This window comes from Puma concolor, chromosome A3, assembly GCF_028749965.1.
Source record: "Puma concolor isolate L17-30 chromosome A3, mPumCon1.1.hap2, whole genome shotgun sequence".
NCBI lineage: Eukaryota > Metazoa > Chordata > Mammalia > Carnivora > Felidae > Puma > Puma concolor.
The window spans coordinates 130,263,853-130,284,580 of record NC_141669.1 but is presented as its reverse complement, the minus strand read 5'-3'; the positions used below and the strand labels follow the sequence as shown (position 1 = coordinate 130,284,580).

Below are 20,728 nucleotides of genomic sequence, written 5' to 3'. Positions count from 1 at the left end.
CAGTACACTAAGATGCTTAATCGACTCGCGCTCGGTCATCGACCTAGATCCCCTCTGTCTCCTCGGGTGATCTCGTTCAGCTTCTGGCTCCATGCTGGACACCTCCAGCCCCGAACCCCACACTAGCATCTCCAACTAGGCCTCTGCCCTGCAAACACATCCAGACAAACTCTTGAGTCACGCAGCAACTTGGATGTATCTACAGAGAATAATGCTGAAAAGAGCCAATGCTGAAAGGTTACATGGTGTAGGGTTCCATTTCTAGAACATTTTCGAAATAGCAACATTTTATTTTATTTTATTTTTAATTTTTTTTCAACGTTTATTTATTTTTGGGACAGAGAGAGACAGAGCATGAACGGGGGAGGGGCAGAGAGAGAGGGAGACACAGAATCGGAAACAGGCTCCAGGCTCCGAGCCATCAGCCCAGAGCCCGACGGGGGGCTCGAACTCACGGACCGCGAGATCGTGACCTGGCTGAAGTCGGACGCTTAACCGACTGCGCCACCCAGGCGCCCCAATAGCAACATTTTAGAAACGGAGGGCAGAGTGGTAGCTGCTGGGGATTGAGCAGGGGTGAGATCCCGGCAAGATTGGAACTGTTCAGTGTGGACCCTAGTGGTGGAGACAGGAGGCTAACTAATATAAACGTGTAGAATTTATACAACTGTCTAGAACCTAAACACCTGCAAATGAGGACAAGCAAAATGGGAGCCCTAAGACCAGCTGATTGTATCAATGTCAATACCTGGTCATGATATTATTATACTAAAGTTTTGCAAAATGTTTCCACTGGGGGAAAAGGGGTAAGCTTCCAAGAGATTTCTCTGTATTCATTCATCCTTCCTTCCTTCCTTCCTTCCTTCCTTCCTTCCTTCCTTCCTCCCTCCCTCCCTCCCTCCCTTTTTACACTTGATCTTAGCCAAAAGGCTGAGAAGCGATGCCCTTCCTTCCTTTCTAATGCTTATTTATTTTTGAGAAAGAGAGTGGAAGGGGCAGAGAGAGAAGGAGACACAGAATCTGAAGCAGGCTCCAGGCTCTGAGCTGTCAGCACAGAGCCCGATGCAGGGCTCGAACCCATGAACTGCGAGATCACGACCTGAGCCAAAGTTGGACACGTAACCAACTGCATCACTCAGGCACCCCCCCCCCATATTATTGCTTAACTGCGTGTAAATCTACAATTTTTGCAAAAAATTTCAATTAAATACCCTGCCCCGTGCACACACGAGGAATAGACCCTGTTTCCCCAGCTCCGCCCTGACCCGCCCTGGTCCAGGCCAACAGCATCTCTCCCTGGACCATCGCAGGCCAGATCCCGCCTCAAACCCTCCAGAGCTGAGTCCCAGCGCTGGCCCCACACCTGCTCCATCCACCCCCTTCACCTCCGACTTCCAACAGGCTGTCCACTCAGGTCTCACTGCTCCCACAGCCGCCCAGGACCCCTGCGCATGCCCTTTCTACCTCCTTCAGCAAACCAGCCACCTCCCTGACCACATCCTACCCTCAGACACCCATCTCCCTGTGCTTCTTCACTTTTCCATCTCCCCCGGGGCACACTAGACTGTCACCTGCCAGGTGGCAGGAATATTTTCTGTTCTCCATGGGTTCCAAGGATACAAAATAGCGAACAGCTCATCCAGGTCGGTGGGTAAGTATTTGCTGAATGAATGAACAAATACGTGAATGTATGGATGACCAAAAGAACAGAGGGGAGGCCCATGGAGATTTGGCATCAAAGGAGTTAAGCCCGGCCCAGGGACTGGGGTCCTGGTGCAGCCAAGGAGGACTTACAGGGAATGTGGGGGAGGAAGAGGCCAGGGTGGGCCTCAGCACAGAGGGGGGATGGGCGGGGCTGTGTTCAGGAGGAAGAGCCCAAGGTACTAGGGAAAGAAGCCTGGGAGAATACCTCGCAGGCTGACCATGCTGGCCAACCCCCAACATGCTTTCGAGAAAACAGAAACAGTTTGGGTGGAGGCCGAGTTCACTTCCTGGGGCCTCCGGGGGACCTATGGGCCAAGACTAAGGGGCTTCCTACCATCTGCTCATTTCCTCCAAAGTGGCTCATGCTGCCTGGGGAGTGAGGGTGTGAGTGGAGGTGGGGGGGGGCGGTCACAAAGGGCTCTGGATCTGCACTGTGACATGCCCTCCGAAGCCCCACGTGGAGCTGCCAGCACTGAAATCAGGTCCCTCCATCTAGCACAGGAAGCTGCCCATTCCTACATCTCTCAGACGGCAGTGGTCCCCCCTCCCTAGCTGTGTGATCTTAGCAAGTTACTTAACCTCTCTGTGCCTCAGTTTTCTCACCTGGTGAACAAGACTAACGACAGTTTCTTACTTCAGGGGGTGTTATGCCCATAGAACTGCAAAGTGCTTAGAAAATACCAAGTGCTCACTGAATGCCGGCTAATTTCATTATTATTATGGCCCCTGAATTCATATTCTTTTTAAACACCGTCAGTCGCTTACAAAGAGCCCGAGAGTACAATTTCATAACTTTGCATTTTTAGCATTAAATGCATTTCAGTTTCAAAACACGAACGTTTAGGGGCGCCTGGGTGGCGCAGTCGGTTAAGCGTCCGACTTCAGCCAGGTCACGATCTCGCGGTCCGTGAGTTCGAGCCCCGCGTCAGGCTCTGGGCTGATGGCTCGGAGCCTGGAGCCTGTTTCCGATTCTGTGTCTCCCTCTCTCTCTGCCCCTCCTCCATTCATGCTCTGTCTCTCTCTGTCCCAAAAATAAATAAACGTTGAAAAAAAAAAAAAACAAAAAAAAAAACACGAACGTTTAAACTAAATCACAGTTGTGGGAGCCAATTCTGGGCACTGCTTGATTTTTAATAACAAGGAGCCTCAAAAATTGTAAGTGCTGGGACATCCTCCAGCCGCTAAAAGGCATGGCTCCTATATCGACCGAGGCAGCTGGCTCAGAGTATACTCAGTGGACGCCTGCTGGCCAGTGACAAGTTACAGGAGGCCACACCAGGCACAAATACTCTGGCAGCCAGCCCCAGCAGCAGCCCCCGGCGTGGTCTCCCACTTCTCTCGAACCAGTGACTGATGCCATCTGAGCCGCTCCTTCCCCCCCCCCCCCACACACTCCTTGGGGTATCGCCCGAGGCCTCTGGAGCCTGGTCCACACCAGCTAAGAAGCTTCCAGACACAGGACGAGAAGAGCTGGTGCCAGGGCCACAGCACCAAGATCCCCAACCCAGGTCCCAGCGGGCACCTCCCCTCCGGTGCTCAACGATGTCCAGCCTGGAACGAGCTCCCTCCCTGCTCCGGCTCCTCACTGCATTCGAAAGCCGGAATTACCCCCTCTGCCTGAGGCTCCAGGTTAATTATTAGGACTCTCCAAGTAACGGGAACTTTGGCCTTGACTTTAGGTCTGGCCGCATCACTAGGTGCAATGGTATGAGCCAGAACAGGCACCTGGATGAGTTTACTGCTTAACGGGACATGCTTTATTTTCCCGCGAAGAAAGCGGACCGTGAACAGAGCCAAGTTCAAGAGCCTCCCGGGCTCCTTAGGCATCAAAGGGGTCACGCTTCCTCCAGAAGCCCCAACCCCGGCTGCGGGCGTCACACAGGTGCCTGTGCTAACAAAGGGCTGTCCTGCACTCGTCACGTCCCTCAGAACCTGCCCGCCCTCTGCCAGCCGGGCCTCGCCCACGGCCACGCCACTCCCCTGACCTCTCTTTCCTTTCCGGTCACGTGCTGGAGCTGGAGGCACGCAGCCCTCCTCAGATCCACCTGCTAAGAGCACCTGCCTGGGAGCTCTACTTTCTGGGGAGACTGTGGGGCTCAGTTCACAGCTGTTATTACCGACGGCTCCCCCCGCACCACGCGCCACTGCAGGACTACCCCTGGGTGCGCTTATGTCCCCAAGAACGGCAGGGGACGTCCGCGGTGCAGCCCAGCCAGCGGACGCAGAAGCAGATTCAGACCTCGTGGTCCCTCCGCTCCGTACCTCTCTCCATCTGAGGAGGGTGGGGTCCTGGTGATACCCCTGGGTGGGGGAAGAGGTGACAGGGAATGGGGGCCGGGGGCATGGTGAAGCGTTGCGCCTTGTGTGAGAGCCAAGGAGAGACGCAGGAGACAGAGGCACAGAGACGCATGGAGAGAGGCAAGCAGATGAACAATTCGGAGAGGGGGGGTCCAGATGGACACAGAGCCTGATGGGCTGACATCTCCACGTGGCAGCCAGTATGGCCCCCAGTGTGTTGAAAGGGGTGGGGACTCAGACGGGGGACCCCAGATGCCCCCGGTGCCTGTGTCCCCCGATGGCCCAGCCTCACCTGGGACATGTCCTCTGGCAAGACCTGTGCCCAGGAGTCCTGCTCCGAGCCGCCACCTCTGCCAGGCCGGGGGTGGTCCTGGCATGAGCAGGGGGAGGCTGGCCCAGGTGGGACAGTGGCTCCGGGGCAGAGCGAGCTGCCCCATTCAACTCCCACTGGTGGGACGGGCAGCGGCTCCGCACAAGCTCGTGGGGGTGCGGGCGGAACCCTCGGCCGCTCCAAGGGAAGTTTCCACAAGACGGATCCCCACGGCCCACGCTCAGAGCAGCTGCTGAGTGCCGCGCACGAATCCCGATCTCCGGGGGCAGCAGGCCGCCCCGAACGCGCTCCAGACAGCTGCGGCCACCGGGGCTGCTCTCTTCCCTGACCGCGGGCAGGCGACCTCACCTCTCCCTGCCCCAGCGGCCCTTCTCTAACACGGGCCAGTGATGGCAGCCCGCCTGCCCACGGCAAGCAGGAACTGAGGAAATGACTACCGAGTTCAGTCCAGGGCACCCAGCATGGGTACCGCCGTGCAGAAAGTCCTCAGGAAACCCGGCTCCTCCTCCAGTGATGGAAGTCAGTGCTCACGTCACAGCCGGTGCCTGACATGAGTTTGCCAAGGGCAGAGGGAATCCCGCACGCTGATTCCACGGGGTTCGAGCACCGCTGCCCCATTTCACAGACGGGAAAGTTGAGACCCCGTTCTGAGGCCACGGGGCTAGCAAGCAACTCCATCAAGGCACAAACCCGGGGCTCTTGGGCCCTAGAACCCATGCTTTCATGTGTTTTTAAACGTTTGGGAATTGTCCGTATTTATAGGAGACACACAAAGGCAAAGGCAATGATGTGTCCCACACACGATCATCGGTTCTGAGGACAGTCGTTCGTCTGGGCCAGTGGTTCCTAACCCAGGGCAATTTTGCATCCAGGGACTTTTGTAATTTCTGGACTTTAATGATGGTCCTGACTGGAGGCATCTGGTGGGCAGAGACCAGGGACCAGAGACCATCGTATGATGCACAGGACCGTCCGGCTGCAAAGAACGATCTGGCCCCACGTGTCAATAGTGCTAAGGTTGTGAAACCCTGATCTGAACCCATGCTCTCAACTACCCCCTCCAAGAACCACGGGAGTTTGGTCTACACTCTGGGGGGGGCGGCGGGGGATGGGAACTGGGAAGGCAGAATCTATGAAGGGTTACCTGGAGGGGGACAGTCTGACTCCTTCAGTAAACAGGCTCGGACCCCACCCCTGGCCAGGCTTGTGGAGGCCTGTGGGCCAATAGGTCCCCCGAGATTTCTTTTGAGTCTCAGATTTGTTTCCAAAATCAATTGATTTCACATAAAAGTCTTTACTCCCAACCTCTCTTTTTGAAAAAAGACCAAGGTCAGGCCACTCTGAGCCTTTGTTCCTGGCTGGAGTTGAGGGCGCCTGCCTCCTCAGTTGGCCGTCTCTGCCCGGCCCCAGAGCCTCACTTGGGGCGACCTGATTCCAGTGTTTGGATTTTGACCCTTGGAGCACGAAGAACATGGGGTCGAATTCAAATGAACCAACCCCTGGCTAAGTCGAGACGTTCCAGCTTTCTTAAGCCTCAGTTTCCTCATCTGTCAAGGGGAAACGGTAACAGTACGTATGCAACAGGTGAACCCAGCCAGTGCAGGTAAAGTGCTAGCTTTTGCTGGTCCAATGAAGAGCCCAGAGGGCCCGGGCTGCTACTAAGTCAAAGATAAGACAGTCCCCAGCCCCGAGAAACTCTCAGTCTTGGGGAAGAGAAACTCTCAGTCTCGGGGAAACAACACGTAAAAACACAGCACCCCAAGGTGCTATGCAACAGGAGAACAGACAATGGAAGTTCAGAGGAACGTTGCCTGGGGGCATTCAGGCAGCTTCCCAGAGGTGGTAACATTCAACATGGCCTTGAGCAATGAATAAACATTATCAGGCAGGGTACAGGAAGGGTATTCTAGGCAGGGGACCAGCATATGCAAAGGGCACAGCATCCACCAGCCAATGGGGACGCTGCGGTCACAGGGATGTGGGGAGTGGGTGCCAAAGTTGGTGGCTGTGTTGCCGGGGAGGGGGGACTGTGTCCCACTGACCACGGAGAAGTTGGAATTCTCCCACATAGGCTTCAGCAAACAGTCCCCCCGAAACAGAAGCCCCTTCTTGTTGAAAGGAACTTTCTTGGTCAACTTCAAAATCTCAACAAGAATGCAATGCTTAAAAAAAAAAAAACAAAAAAAAAAAACTGGTTCGCAAACCAGCCTGCTCAGAGCCCTCTGTCCCTCCCCACACAGGCCACCAAATATCTGGAGTCAAACAAATCCATGACCGTGTGAGTGTGTAACTCACCGAGGGCCAGTTTGGTGTGGTGGGGAGGGGGGGTGAGTAGGGGGGCTGGGGACCAAGCGCCACTCAGCCCTCCGCTGTTGCGTTAATATTTGCCAACTGCTCATGTTGCGTTTCTACCGAAAGGGATGAAGGGCAGAAGGAGAAGAAGAGGCCAGTTCAGGGCCCCGGAGAAGAAGCCTTGGAATCTCCTCTGCCTCCTTTGTGTTGGTGCCTGGCTCGGCCTCCACCGCCAGATAAAGCCCCAGCCAAGCCTTGCCTCCTTCCGGAGTCACCCCTCCAGGGGGATTGGGCAGAGGGAGGGGGAGGTGCCCCAGCCAGGCAGAGCCTCCCTCCCTCTACAGGCCTGGGTGGGGAGGGAGCTGGGGGGTGGTGCATAGGGTGAGCGGGGAAGGGAGGAGACACTGAGCCTGGCACTGCTGACTCCTACAGGCCAGCCTGGGCAGGGCTGCTCCGCCCACAATCTCCATTACCTTCTTGAAAGTCCCAGAGGCGGCCCCAAGCTGCAGGGGAGCTGCAGGGGAGCTACAGGGGAGAGGGGCAGGCCAGGACACTCTTCCCGGGGCTCTCCACTGCCTGGAGACGGCCTCTAGAGAAATCTGGGGAGGCTGTCAGGGGCCACAGAAGCCTTACGAGCACCCACTGATTCATATTTACTGAACACCTACTATGTGCTCCACCTGGGTAGGAAGACCAAACGCCCAGAGGCAGGTGCTGAGTGTGGGCGACTCCAGCCGACGGTGGTGTGGCAGGAACGCTTCCCAGGAGCCCAGACCTCTGCTTTCTTGAGAAAAAAAGTACAGGTTCTTATGTGAAATTAGTTTTTTAAATGCTGGCAACTGCAGGGCGCCTGGGGGGCTCTGTCGGTTAAGCGTCTGACTCTTGGTTTCAGCTCAGGTCATGATTTCGAGGTTCATGAGTTCAAGACCTATGCTGGGCTCCGTGCTGCCAGTGCGGATCCTGCTTCAGATTCTGTCTCCCTCTGTGTCCCCCTCTGTACCTCCCCCACTTGCTCTCTATCGCTCTCAAAAAAATAAATACACTTAAAAAAATAAAAAGGCTGGCAACTAATTCCAACTGAGTACACACGCACACAGACACGCACACCCCAAGTGGGGCGAAGACCCTACGTGGGTAGGACACATTTGACCTAAGGACCTTCAGTGTGCAACCATGACATTGAGGCTGAGGTCTGAGCCCTTAGCAGGAGCACGGAGCAAGGGGAGAGACGCGCTGAACAAGGTCAAAGCTGGATTAGATCCTTGCTTTACCACTTACGCTCCGTGACCCTGGGCAAGTAAATAGACCCCTCTGAACCTCCGGTCCCTTCCCCACGAACCGGAATAACAACAGCCACCTCCAGGCTTGTTATGGGGAAGCCGCGACAAGGCACAGAAAGCCCTTCATATACGTGCTCAACAGAACCGTGATCGTTGGAGCGAGAGCGGACACGCCGCTACGAAAAGGCTGAAGGGTCCCTGCGGGGCTGGTGCAAAGAGGCAAAGAGGATGCCTCCTCGCTCTTCCCTGCTGCCAGAAACCCCTGGAGAGGTGACGTCTGTGGGGTACAGGCCATCAGCCTAAAACCCAGAGCCGGGAGCATGCAGGGCACAACTCACAGCTGCAGCACGTTTCCCCCCAGGGCTCAACACTTACAAGAATGACTTACTGACTTTTTGACGTCAGAAGGTTCATGTAAGACTCTCGACGGCCACCTTTGTCTGAAATAGGAACATCTGGCCACGGTCGGCCACCCCTTCGTTCCCGTGCAGGGAGCTGCGGACGCTCTCTCCTGCTTTAGAGGAGGCCCGGGCTCTGCCACGTGCCTCCCTTCCCACCCTTCCTTACTGGCCCACACCCGGTGGACACCCTCCTGTACACTACTGGCTTGCCCGGCGGGCATCTGTCGGGTGAAGAGGTGGGCCAGGCAGGCTAGGCCGGGCCAGGCCGCAATCTAACCCGGCAGCCCGGCTCTGTGTGGGCGTCAGGCCCCAAGCGGTTCTGCCATTAGCCCAAGAGATTTCCTTGGAAAGCATCTCACTCTTATCCATCGGAAACTTAATCAGAATGACACCTCGTGAGCAAGATGTTTCGGCTCGGCAGAAAACCAAACAAACAAACGAGTGAGGCGGTTCTGTGCCTCCAGGCACAGGTGCAGAAGAGCGAGGCCCAGTGCGGTCACCAGAACGTCAGGGGTGGCCACCGGGCCCCGTGCGACCGGGCCTGGGCCAAGGGGACAACAGCGACACCCGACATGGTCTCCCTTGCCCTTCGGAGGCCCCAGCCCCCCCGGCTCCAGTTCCACCTCACGCTTCCATTTCCACACACGCCGAGAAAGATCTCCGGATGTGAAGGGCCCTGTGTGCCGACCTGGGCTGACAGCCACGTCCTCGGGCGGGGTCTCTGGAACCCAGACACTCATCCAGGAGACCTGGGTCCCCCACCTGGAGCCTCTGTTCTCTCTTCTGATTGTGGGGAGCTCAGGGCACCACATGTGACATTTCTAGGCTGAGGACGCTCCCCCCTACCAACTGAAGCCGAGAGCTTGGAGGGTACCCTTCGCCCCACTCAATTCTCACATCCAGGTCTCAACAAGGCAGTGCTGACCCTGGATGCCAGCCCTCGCTCAGGGCAGAGGAGGAGCCCTGGCAGTTCTCCAAGTGAAGCAGGCTTACCATGCCACTCCCCTGCTGTGAAGCCTTCCATGGCTCCCCATTGCCCTCAGAATAATGTTAAACTCCTCTCTGTGGCCTGAGACCCTGTCTAATCTGTCCCTAACCTCATGTCCCCCAACTCCCTGCTTTGTCCATTCAGCCGACCCACACCGCACTTCTGACCGCGGCTCAGCACTGCGTGTGGCCCCTTCTGAGGCCTTTGGGCCCACGGTGCCTTCTGCCAGGAGCACCCTTTCTCCTGTCTTCAGACTGACTTACTCCCCATCCAGGCCCCAGCCTACATGGCCCTTCCTCAGAGGCCATCCTTGACTCCCTCAGAGCAAGCCGGGGTCCCCTTTCGAGGCAACTATATACCGCATTTTCTTAGGATTTGGTCACTGTGATCTCTTCCCCCTAGACACAAGCATGCTGGGGGAAGAGATCACAGTGTTCTCTGCAGGCAAGAGGGGACAGAGTTAAGAAAGTGGGCTCGTATCCTGATGCCCAGCTGTGTAACCTTGGGTAGGTTACTTACCCTCTCTGTGCCTTAGTTTGCTCACCTGTACAATGGGGCTAAAAGCAGCACTCCAGCCTTGCGCGGCGTGGGAGGTGGAGAATGGTGCACGCCGCTGCAGGGCCGGCTCTGTGTCACCATCCCCACGATACCTGCGCCCCCCTGGATGAGGAGGCGGTCTGTCCTAAATCGCTCCATTATTTATAGGCAGCGCTGGCTTTGCAGATCTGCCAATGCCCACAGAACCCTCCTTCGGACAGTCTTCCTCGTCCTTTCCATTCTCACTGCTTCGGTGGAGGCCCTCATCACTTCACATCAAACCCAAACCAGTTTCCCAGCGAGCAGAGCTTTTGTGGTCACGCCCGTGTCCGCGAACCAGCAGCTGAGCGGCCTGGGGCTTACAGCGACTCGCCCACGGACACGCGGCTAAAAGATGCCGGAGATGGGGCTTAGCCACAGGGGAAGAGAGGCGCGATGCTCACTTCATAATCCACAAGTCAGAATCTTGGAACGCTGTAAGAATCCATGTAAAGGTCTAATGGAAAACGTTCACGTAGCACAGGATGAAGAGAAGGACCGTGGACCATAGAAACACGTGCATTAGCATTAAAATCGGAGCACGGACCGTGTACGTTTTTGTACCTGAGCACGGAAGGCCCGGGGCACCAGTCAGCCCTCCCCTCAGTCTGTGGACGGACTGCCTGCACCCCCCCGCCCCCTGGCAGCTTGGGTCAGAGGTAAAAGGCCTGGGGTTCAGGGGCTCGTGATGGAGGTGGTACCCGCAGGCTGGCACACCCGGGCGCCCTCAGCCAGCCCCAGCCGAGCCAGCAACAAGTCACACGGGCAGGGGGCAGGTCTAGGCCCCTGGTGCTGGGCACAGGGGTGGGGGGACTGTTTCCTGGCCCTGCTCCCGACGCGCTGGGAGACCGCAGTCCAGCTGCCCTGCACCCTCGTCGGGCCTCCCCACACACACGCAAACTGAGGAAGGAGAGAGAGGGAGGAGGGGAGGACGGAGGGCAGGTGGGGCTGGCCAAGTTAATAAAAACAAGGACCGGTTTTCTCTCCGTGCCCCCCTGCCCTCCCCAGGAATCCCGCTCCAGCTAATGGAATGGCAGGAAGGGTGGGAAACACACCCCCAAAGGCCCCTGCCCAGCTCCAGGCTGAAAGCAGAGGGCCCTCCCTCCTGGGCCCCATGGGGGGGGCCGCCATCCCTCCTTGACTCCGGAAGGGTCATGGGGGGCAGTGATGGGTGCTGGGCTTTCAGGGGAGGGGTAGGAGGCTCACCCCACAGGGAAAGGAGCCCTTGCCAGCATTTCCACGGGGCCAAGTGAGACCCAAACACCTCTGCCCCACTCTTCACTCCACGGGGCCCTCGGGGACCCTCGGGGGCCCTCAGAGTCGTGAGGAGGGCGGGTGAGGGCGGGAGATGGAATTTGGGGCTGGCGGGGGCGGCCTCACACTGGGGAGAAGGGAGGCCTCTTGTAGACTCACTGAGGGAAGTGTGCACCTGAGACAGACACTGAGGGGAACGGGCTTAAGCCCAGCTGACTGGCTTTGGGGGAATCCATCCTGACGCTCTAGGAGAACCCCCACCCCCCAGATGGAGGTTCCAGCAGCAGAGCGGGGCACAGAAAGGGTGCGGGGCCAAGTGGTGACCCAAGAGGCGCAGCGTAGCGGCCCTGGGCCCAGGCCTCACAGATCTGAATCCCAGCTTCACCACCTTCTGGGTGAACAAGCAATTCGACTCTTTGGGGCCTCAGTTTCCTCATCTGTAAAATAGGGACAATGACCCGACCACCTCACAGGGCGGGATGTCTGGTGCCCGCCGAGTCAGGGCTCTAGCCCGAGTTGCAACGACCATTATTCTAGAAGGACTCCTCCAGCTCACACCCTGGGTGCAGGTGCACATACACACACGCGTGCACACCCTCGCCTGCACCACCTGCCCCAGACAAAGCCCTCCTGGGGCCAAGATTGATATGCTGGGCTGCTGAATGACTCACCACAGCTGGCTGGGATACACTTCCTGGAACAGGTCACCACAGGCAGGCCTGGGGCCCCCCCGAGTCTGGTAGAGATGAGAGGGTGCAGGTTCGGGCATGCGCAGCCACACCCAGGTGGGATCCTGCTGCGGGAGTGGGCAGGGGAACCCCAGTTTCAGAGGCCTGCAGGCCTGAGCTCCAACCCCGGCACTGAACTCAGACGCACGACTCACCATCTCTGAGACCTGGTCTCTGCCTCTAAATGGGGACACTAGTGCCAACCACACGGGGACAACTGCAGAGCACAGAAAAAGACTGGAAAGTACAAAGACCAAGGGCCCGACAGGTCCCACTGTTAGGATACTTGCTGGGGGCCAGGGGCAGCCACGGTCCTCTGATCTTCCTCCCCCGATGTGCTTCTAAGCCCTCAGTGGGCAGAGCACTGGGTGCTCTGGAGGTTCCTGGGGGCGACTGGGGTTCCTGTTTACCCGGGAACGGTCATCATATCTCAAGGGAGAGGACAAAAAAAAAAAAAAGAACAGCTGCTGACTTCATCATTGTTGGAAAGCAGAAAGATAGCATTTCTCTGGAGATGGGGCAATCCTGAAGGGCTTCTGAGAAGAGGTGGCATTAACTTAGCCTCTGAAGGATCAACAGGAGTTTCTAGACCATGAGACAGGTGAGGCCACTGTCTAGCTGTTACTGGCCCTGGGCAAGTCACTCACTTGGAAGCACATGCCTCGGGCAGGTGTAAAAGAAGACGGAGCAGTGGGGTCCTGGCAGGGACTAGACAGCGAAGCCCAGCCAGGCATCCCAAGGCACACTGTTCAAATAACACTGCCTGGCCAAATAGAACGAGTTCACCTGCTCCATTCTGTCCGTGGGCGATAAGACTGCAACCCCTGAAATCTACCAAGTCTCCATCCCCCTTCCTATCAAATCGGAATAATGCTGATGCCCAGGGCACATGACGTTTGGGAAAGGTAAATGAGTCAACGTGTACGAAATGCCCAGTGCAGCGCCTGGCACGCAGTAAACACAGTGGAAATACGCAGGCAGGCAGCAGACAGAGGCGTGGGAGGGAGGGGGGCTTCCCGGGCAGACACAAGGAACAGTGAGAAACCCCTGGGGGGGCAGGACAGGGTGGCTGGCTGAGCTGTGAAGGGAGAGGCCTCAGAGAGGGGCCAACCAGGGTCCACCCCAGCCTCGTCACACCAGGTCATGTGGCCTTGGGCGAGTCCCTTCACCCCACTGAGCCTCATCCTTCCCATCTGTAGAATGGGGGTGGTATAAAGGTCCCTCCTCCAAAGCCTGGCATGGGAATGAGATGCCACATAACCCAGCACACAAAGCACTTCGAACAGACCTGGCAGAAACCGTCACTGCAATTATCAAACGCAGCTTAGGGCGGGGTTTCTCAAACTAGAGAATCTCCTGCCGTGGTGGGGGGGGGGGAAGCGGGGCTGTCCTGCACACTGTAGGGTGTTCAGCGGCATCCCTGGTGCCTAATCACCAGATGCCAACAGCACCCTTCACATCTAGTCACAACCAAAATGTCTCTGGACGTCGTCCCGTGTCCCCTGGACCAGGTGACCAGCAGATAAGTTGAGAAGACGGCTGTGTTTTAAACACTGAAGGTCTCCACTGCAGGATCAGTCTGGCCTCAGTTTTTCCATCAGCAAAAGGGATACAATGATCCCTCCTTTGGGGTCGTAGGGAGGATTCCGGGAAAGCAGAGATGTGGAGAGGAGAGGCCTCTGTAAGTCACAAAGGGCCACATGCAGGCTGGCCCTCCGTCCCCAGACCTCCACTGTCCCCGGCCCCTCTGGTCGACTTGAGGCCGACTCGTGCCTCCAGAAGGACCCACCCTGAATTCTGAATGTCACCCTGAGCACGTCCTTATGTGTGCAAGGACAGGACAGGAGGGAAGGGGCTGTCCCTGCTCAATTCGGTAACCCCAGATGGACCACAGTGCTCAGCAAACAGCAGGCGCTCAATAAATAAATGGTGGGTGAATACACAAGCGGCCACAGCACTGAAGCTCCAAGCTCAGAGCGAGAAGAGGCGCCCCAGGGAGGGACTCAGACACTGCAGCCACCTGGGCCTGCCAGCCAGCCACCGTTTCCTGTCTGTGGAAGTGAGACATGCCCTTTGAACTCCCACTTCCTGAGCCCCTCTCCCCTCTCTGGGGTCTGGGAGGAGGCGGGAGGCGGGGAGATACTCACATTCCTGAAGGAGGGCAGCCCCGAGGAGCCCAGCCACCTCCGCAGAGCCTGTGAGAAGGCCCCGTGGTCCCGCTCGGCCTGAAGCACGTGGGCCTCCAGGAAGGAGACGTGGTGCCCAACCATCTTGACGAAGGCCTAGTGGAGAGAAGAGACAGACGGGGATGCCACACTGGCCACGGACTGGAGCACGGTTTGCGTAGACACCCGGCCCTCCATCACCGCTGCCCTGAGGGCTCCTGAGGAGGCCCGGCAGGGCCTGCTCAGCGGGGGCACCTTCAGACACCCTGACGATAACAGTAACGGCCCCACGGGGGGCTTCGCGGGGCCTCTACTTGTGACCTCTCACCTTCTCCCCATGGGGACCCTGGTTTTAGCCTCTATTTTGCAGAGGAGGGAAACCGAGGTTCAGAGAGGTTAGGTCACCTAACCAAAGTCACACAGCCAGTGGGTGGAAGAGAAGGGACTTGGGTGCACGTCCGTCAGACTGCAAAGCCTTCTTAATTAAAAACAGGGTTTAGATTAGAATCCAGTTCTGCTCCTTAAAAAACTTTTATTAAAGATATTTTTAATGTTTATTTATTTTTGAGAGAGACAGAGCTTGAGCGGGGGAGGGGCAGAGAGAGAGGGAGACACAGAATCCGAAGCAGGCTCCAGGCCCCGAGCTGTCAGCACAGAGCCCAACGCGGGGCTCGAACCCAAGAACCGTGAGATCATGACCTGAGCCAAAGTCGGACGCCCAACTGACTGAGCCACCCAGGCGCCCCTAAAAAAAATTTTTTTTAATGTTTATTTTTGAGAGAGAGAGACAGAGAGACACAGCATAGGGCGGGAGGGGCAGAGAGAGAGGGAGGCACAGAATCCCAAGTAGGCTCCAGGCTCCGAGCTGTCAGCACAGAGCCCGATGTGGGGCTGGAACTCACGAGCTGTGAGATCATAACCTGAGCCAAAGTTGGACACTTAACTGACTGGAACCGCCCAGGTGCCCCTAAAAACAGGTTTTTTTAGAAATTGCCAAAATGGGGGCACCCGAGTGGCTCAGTCGGTTAAGCGTCCGACTTCAGCTCAGGTCATGATCTCACAGCTTGTGAGTTTGAGCCCCACGTCGGGTTCTGTGCTGACAGCTCGGAGCCTGGAGCCTGCTTGGGATTCTGTGTCTCTCTCTCTCTGTCCCTCTCCAGCTCGTGCTCTCTCTCTCAAAAATAAATAAACATTAAAAAAAAATTGCCAAAACGTTCACTTTAATAGTTAATCAACATCAGAGAGTCTCAAACTCAGAGGCTGCTTGCTAAGGGGCAGACAGGTGACAAACAGGTGAAGAGGGCTGCGTGGAGACTGGGGTGACCCAGGATGCAGGGTCCAGGCCCACAGAGGCTGCTCTGCTCCAGGCCTTTGATGCAAAATACGCAGTCTCAAAAAAAAAAAAAGAGAGAGAGAGAGAGAGAACCTGGGTCAGACTCTCTGGATCAGAATCCAGTTCTGCCCCTTACAAGCTGTATGCAACTTTCTACAAGCCTCAATTTCCTTATCTAGTAAATGATAATAATGATGATATTACTATATGGAATACGAATAATACCAACCTTGCTAAGCAGGTGAGTGCTTACTTAGCACATACTGAGCTCAATAAACGTCAGGTATCATTTTGAAAACAAAAAAAAAAACTGCAGATTTTATGAAAAGCCTTGAGTTTTTACCCATGTTAGCAATAATTCCCAATTAAAAAAAAAAAAAAAAAAATTCCGCGCAGGCGCAGACACGTCGAACCGGCTCATCTGCAGCCTGTGGTGTATCTTCACCTTTCCCTTCACCCAGCACACGGGTGTTCCCGCACTCACGTGTGTGCATGTTCACGCGTGCGTGTATTTAAGCGTGTTCGTGTGCCTGTGCTCATGTGAGCTTGTGTGTTTATACGGACGTGTGTTCGAGTGCGCGGGCATGTTTGCGTGTCGCGAGCACAGAAGGCGAAGGCCACCAAAGGAAGCGACTCCAGAGCCACATCAGACGAGCCACACCTCTGTGGGCCTCCCTCGCTCCCGCAGTAGGCTAGCAGAGATCTTCTGTCGCCAGGAAGAGGAAGGAGACTAGGAGGGAGCCTCCCTTCACTGGAACAAAGTTCATGGCCCCCCACTGCCTACAGGGTGCCCACCATCCGGCCCTGCCCTCTCCTCCTCACACCGGCCTCCCCTCCTTCGGGTTCCCTGGAAATGCCAGGCCCCACTCACCACAGGACCCTTCCACCTGCTGTCTCCAGGCCAGGCCCTGCTCTCTGTTCTTGATGGGGTGAACGTTGCCCAGCTTTCAGGGCCTGGACTGACAGTCCCCTCCAGAGAGAGGCCTTCCCCGGCCGCCTAATCTAACGCAGCCCCCATCACTGTGGAGACTCCCGCTTTCCCTGTCTCCTTAGCCCTCCTCGCCCTCCGAACTTCTCGTCCACTGCCTCCAGAACGTAGGTTCCGAAGGAAAAGGTGCTGAGTCAGTGTTGTTCACAAGGCCAAGACCGGAACCTGGTGAGCTGCACGGGGTTCCCCCGGACGGCGGGTGCCTGAGAATCCACGCACGAATGGGCGCATCCATAGCAAAAAGACACCACATCATTGCTCCACTGTGGCCCCAGGGTTCTGGCAGCTGAAAGGCCGAATAAGCCACATCAGATGTGGGGGGGGACGGGGGGTGGGGGAATGGAAGACAAGGGGCCACGGGGCCAGGAAGCTTCCCCTGACCAGGGCTCCGGCCCTTGGGCTCCGAGGCCTCCCTGGGCGGCACAGCTACTTGTAAAACATGGAAGACGGCCCCGCAGTCCCCATCCGCCAGCCGATTCCAACTGTATGCACCCCCTGTTCCCGCCAGTCGGGGGGGGAGTTGAGGAATGCACGCTCGCAGGTCGGAAATGCCAGCCAAGGGCAGCCCGGGAGAGACCCGGTTCGGGGAGACCAGGAGAGATGCAGCCACCAGAGCGGATGGGGCTGGGGGACAGGACGGTGACCACTCTGGTGGCTGCGTCTCGGGAATAGGGGGGGACTCGTACATAGTCTTTTTTTTTTATTTATTAAAAAAATTTTTTTAGGTCTATTTATTTTTGAGAGAGAGAGAGACAGAGGACGAGTGGGGGAGGGGCAAAGAGGGAGGGAGACACAGGCAACAGCCAGAGAACAGTGCTGGGCTTCACAGAGCACCTCAGGGACCTAGTGCCAGCTGCTGGCCTAATGCCCCACGGTGACTGCCAGGAGGGAAGGCATATTCCCAACTTACAGAGGAAGAAGCAGATTCTGGAGGGTGACAGAGCTACCCAAGGGGCAGTTCTGGGGCCGGGGCCACATGGCTCTGGAATCTACCTGTCCCGGTCCAATGCACATCAGGTTCTCATAAGCTCCTAAAGCACACACTTCATAGTGGGAAATATGTATTTTCGCACCGGCTTCTCGTCCAAGACCCCCCTGGACTAGCTCAGTGTTTCCTCCTTTTAACAGAGACCCGGTTACAGAGAAATACCTCTACTCTAAGGAAAGCAACAGCCCAGGGGAGGCTGATACAAGGCAAATGCCACTCAGCCTCAACACTGGGGAGACTCTAGGGCAGAGTGGGGATTGTGGCGGCCTGGTGATCCTAGCCCACTGAAGGGGACGGGTGCTTCTCAGCTGCAGCTGTTGGAAGTAATGGGGGAGGGGGCCTTGGGGTTGGTCGTGTAGCACCTGGTCACTCAGTACAGCCCCGGATCCTGCCGGCATCTGAGTGCGCCATTTCCATCTAAAACTCGTAGTAATCGCTGGTGCGAGTGGAAAATGCCTTAGTCACGTCACTTTGGAACACGTCTGGCAGTGCCCCAAAAGAGTTCTGGTATGACCTAGCATTTCCACTCCTAGGTTTCCACCCGAGAGGAATGAAAATACAGATTCACACAAAAACGCAGACGTGCGTGTTCACAGTAGCATTATTCATGAGAGCCAAAAAGGGGGAAATGACCCAAGTACCCATCAACCGATGAAGGATAGATGAAACGTGGCGTGTCCATCCGTGCACTAGAATATTATTCAGCCAAAAAAAGGAATGAAGATCAGACACATATTACGGCCTGGATGAACCCCCGAAATATCATCCTGAGTGAAATAAGCCAGGCGTTGTAGCCACAGGCTGTATAATACCGTTAGTATGAAACATCCAGAAGAGGCAGATCCATAGAGCCAGAAAGTGGATGTGTGGCCCCCAGGGGCTGGGGCTGGGGAGTGGCTGCTGGTGGTTTACAGAGTTTCTCCGGGGGACGATGAAAACTTCCTGGAATCAGGTAGTGGTGATGATTGCACAACCATGTAAATACACTCAGTTCTTAGCACGTGTTCGGTGTTCCATGGGTTGTGAGTGGAACGCTTCAAAAAAATCTTTTTGGATTTTCTCGGGGTTGGGGAGGGAATAATAGTATAGTATTCGCAATCACTTTTGAAGGGTCTTGTCGTTCTCACCACGGGGTCCAGACTCCACGACTTGTCCCAACACGGTCAGTCTGTGCCCACCCCTAACCTTGAGCTCTATCTACACCACCCACAACTGCCTGAAAGGCCTTGGTCTTTGCAGCCTTGGGACATCTGCACAAGCTGTCCACCCCCTCCCCGCCCCCCCCCACCGAGGCTTACTCCTCCATTTCTCAGTCCTTCGTGTGAAGAGACCCCCAGGAAGCGGGTCTCTCTTACAGGTCTGACCAGGCCCCTGCTTTGCAGGTGCTGACACAGCCAACCTATCTCATCCAGCCCAGGTCCTCACCCAGCACCCCCACAGGCCACTAGCAAGGGACCAGGACGCTCATACCCAGATCTCAGGGTAGCTCATAATGAGCGTTCAAGTAATGTTGGCCAAGTAAATACCGGTAAGATTTGGGTTCAAGGGGGCAGCTGGGTGGCTCAGTCGGTTAAGCGGCAGACTTCAGCTCAGGTCATGATCTCACTGCTTGTGAGTTCGAGCCCACGTCGGGCTCTGTACTGACAGCTCAGAGCTTGGAGCCTGCTTTGGCTTCTGTGTCTCCCTCTCTGTCTGCTCCTGTCCCGCTCATGCTCTGTCTCTGTCTCTCTGCCTCCCAAAAATAAATTAAAAATGCTAAAAAAAAAAAAAAAAAGAAAGAAAAGAAAAACAGATTTGGGTTCAGGAACCTCACTACTGTCACTCCATTTTACAGGGGAGCAGAGACTTGGAATTTGCCAGGGGGTCACACGAGGAAAGAGACAGCATCGGGATCCGAACCCAGGCAGTAGGACTCCAGAGCCAGGGGTGAGGGGGAACTCTATCTCGTGGGTAGAGACCCGGACGCTGCTACGTCACAGGATGCCCCACAACAGAGAATGTCAGGCCCGAAGCGTCAACAGCACCAACACCCTGCCGTGGGGACTATCCTGTCTCATCGGTGGCTCCCCATCGCTTGGGATGAAGAGGCCAAAATCCTGACAACATCTCCCTCCTGCCCCCGAGCTCAACACCATCCTGCCTCTGAGCCTCTGCCCGAGCTGTCCCCCCTGCCCGTCCCCCCTCCACCTAACATCACCCCTTCCATTCTTCCTCCAGGGGCTCTTTCCACTCCTCGGGCAGCACCTTCCTCCAGAGCACCTGCCTCCTTCCCTCGGCCACTGTGGTCAGCAGGAAAACGGCCCCCAGAGAGGGCACATCCTCATTCCCAGAACCTGCGAAGATATTATAGGGAAAGAAGGACTCTGCAGATGGGACTGAGGACGGGGAGATGATGCTGGGTGACCCGGGGGACTCCAGGGTCCCTGTCAGAGGGGAGCAGGAGGGTCAGAGCGTAAGAGAGACTGGAAGGCGCTACAGGTGGGGCGGACGTGGAGATAGAGGCCACAAGCCAAGGAATGCAGGCAGCTTCTGGAAGGTGGAAAAGGCCCCCCCAGAGCCTCCAGAAGGAACGAGCCCCACTAACACCTCAATTTTTAGCCTATAAGACACATTGGGACTTGCAACATCAGGAGCTGTGAGATATAAACCCATGTCGTTTGACGCCCCTAAGTTTGTGGGCATGTGTTATGGTGGCCACCGGGAACCACTGTGGGAGCGCTTTGCGGCCGGGCCCCTCCTGCTGGAACACGGCCGCGGGCTGCACCTGCCTTTCTCCCCGTGAGAGTCCCATAGCGCACACAGTAGGCCCTCAGTAAGTCTCAGTGGGCTGACTGCTAAGGGAAGCGCTGGGCTTGAGAGCCGGGCCAGGGCTCCAAACCTTCGCATTTTCTTTCTTTCCTCGGTCAAACGTGTGGAATAAAATTCAAATGAATCAGCGATTCCAAGGGCAAAGTTTTAATTATATTCCTGCCTCATTCTCTGCTGACAAGAATGTTAACTCTGCCAGCTCTAGTGGTGACTGCCGTGCTCCCTTCCTCCGTGGCTCGGAGCGGCTCACGTCCCATCCGTCCAGGTGACCGCTATTTAACTGCAAGCTCCCTCAAGCCTCCCGGGCTTTCGCTGTGTAAGGAGCCAGGATCCCAAGCTGAGGGCCCCAGTACGGGTAAGAGCTTGGGCTCCAGGGGACGCAGCCTGAGGTCCCAGCTTCAAGGAATGAGATGTGTGACCCTGGGAACGCTGCTTACCTCTTGGGAGTTTATGCTCTTCCTCTGGGAAATGGGACAGTGAGGGTACGGTGCAGCAAGGAGAAAAATGACCTACCACGCGCTTAGCCTGCTGCTCACACAGGAACAAGGCAGGTGAGGGAAGTCAGCAGTGAGGCAGTAGGGCGTGGTGGGGATT

General features: G+C 56.4%; 1 protein-coding gene across 2 annotated transcripts in view; it reads right to left on the bottom strand.

Annotated features, from left to right (window-relative positions):
- Positions 1-20,728, bottom strand: part of BCAS4 (breast carcinoma amplified sequence 4) — a 61,750-nt gene that overhangs the window by 13,543 nt on the left and 27,479 nt on the right. Inside the window, exons 4-5 of one of the 2 annotated variants that reach the window (XM_086702481.1) lie at positions 14,000-14,134; positions 11,796-11,920 (exon numbers count right to left, since the gene is read on the bottom strand). In XM_086702481.1, coding sequence (XP_086558607.1) covers positions 11,796-11,920; positions 14,000-14,134 — 260 coding nt within the window. The remainder of the gene's footprint in view (positions 1-11,795; positions 11,921-13,999; positions 14,135-20,728) is intronic. The other variant, XM_025932141.2, reaches the window with a different exon arrangement.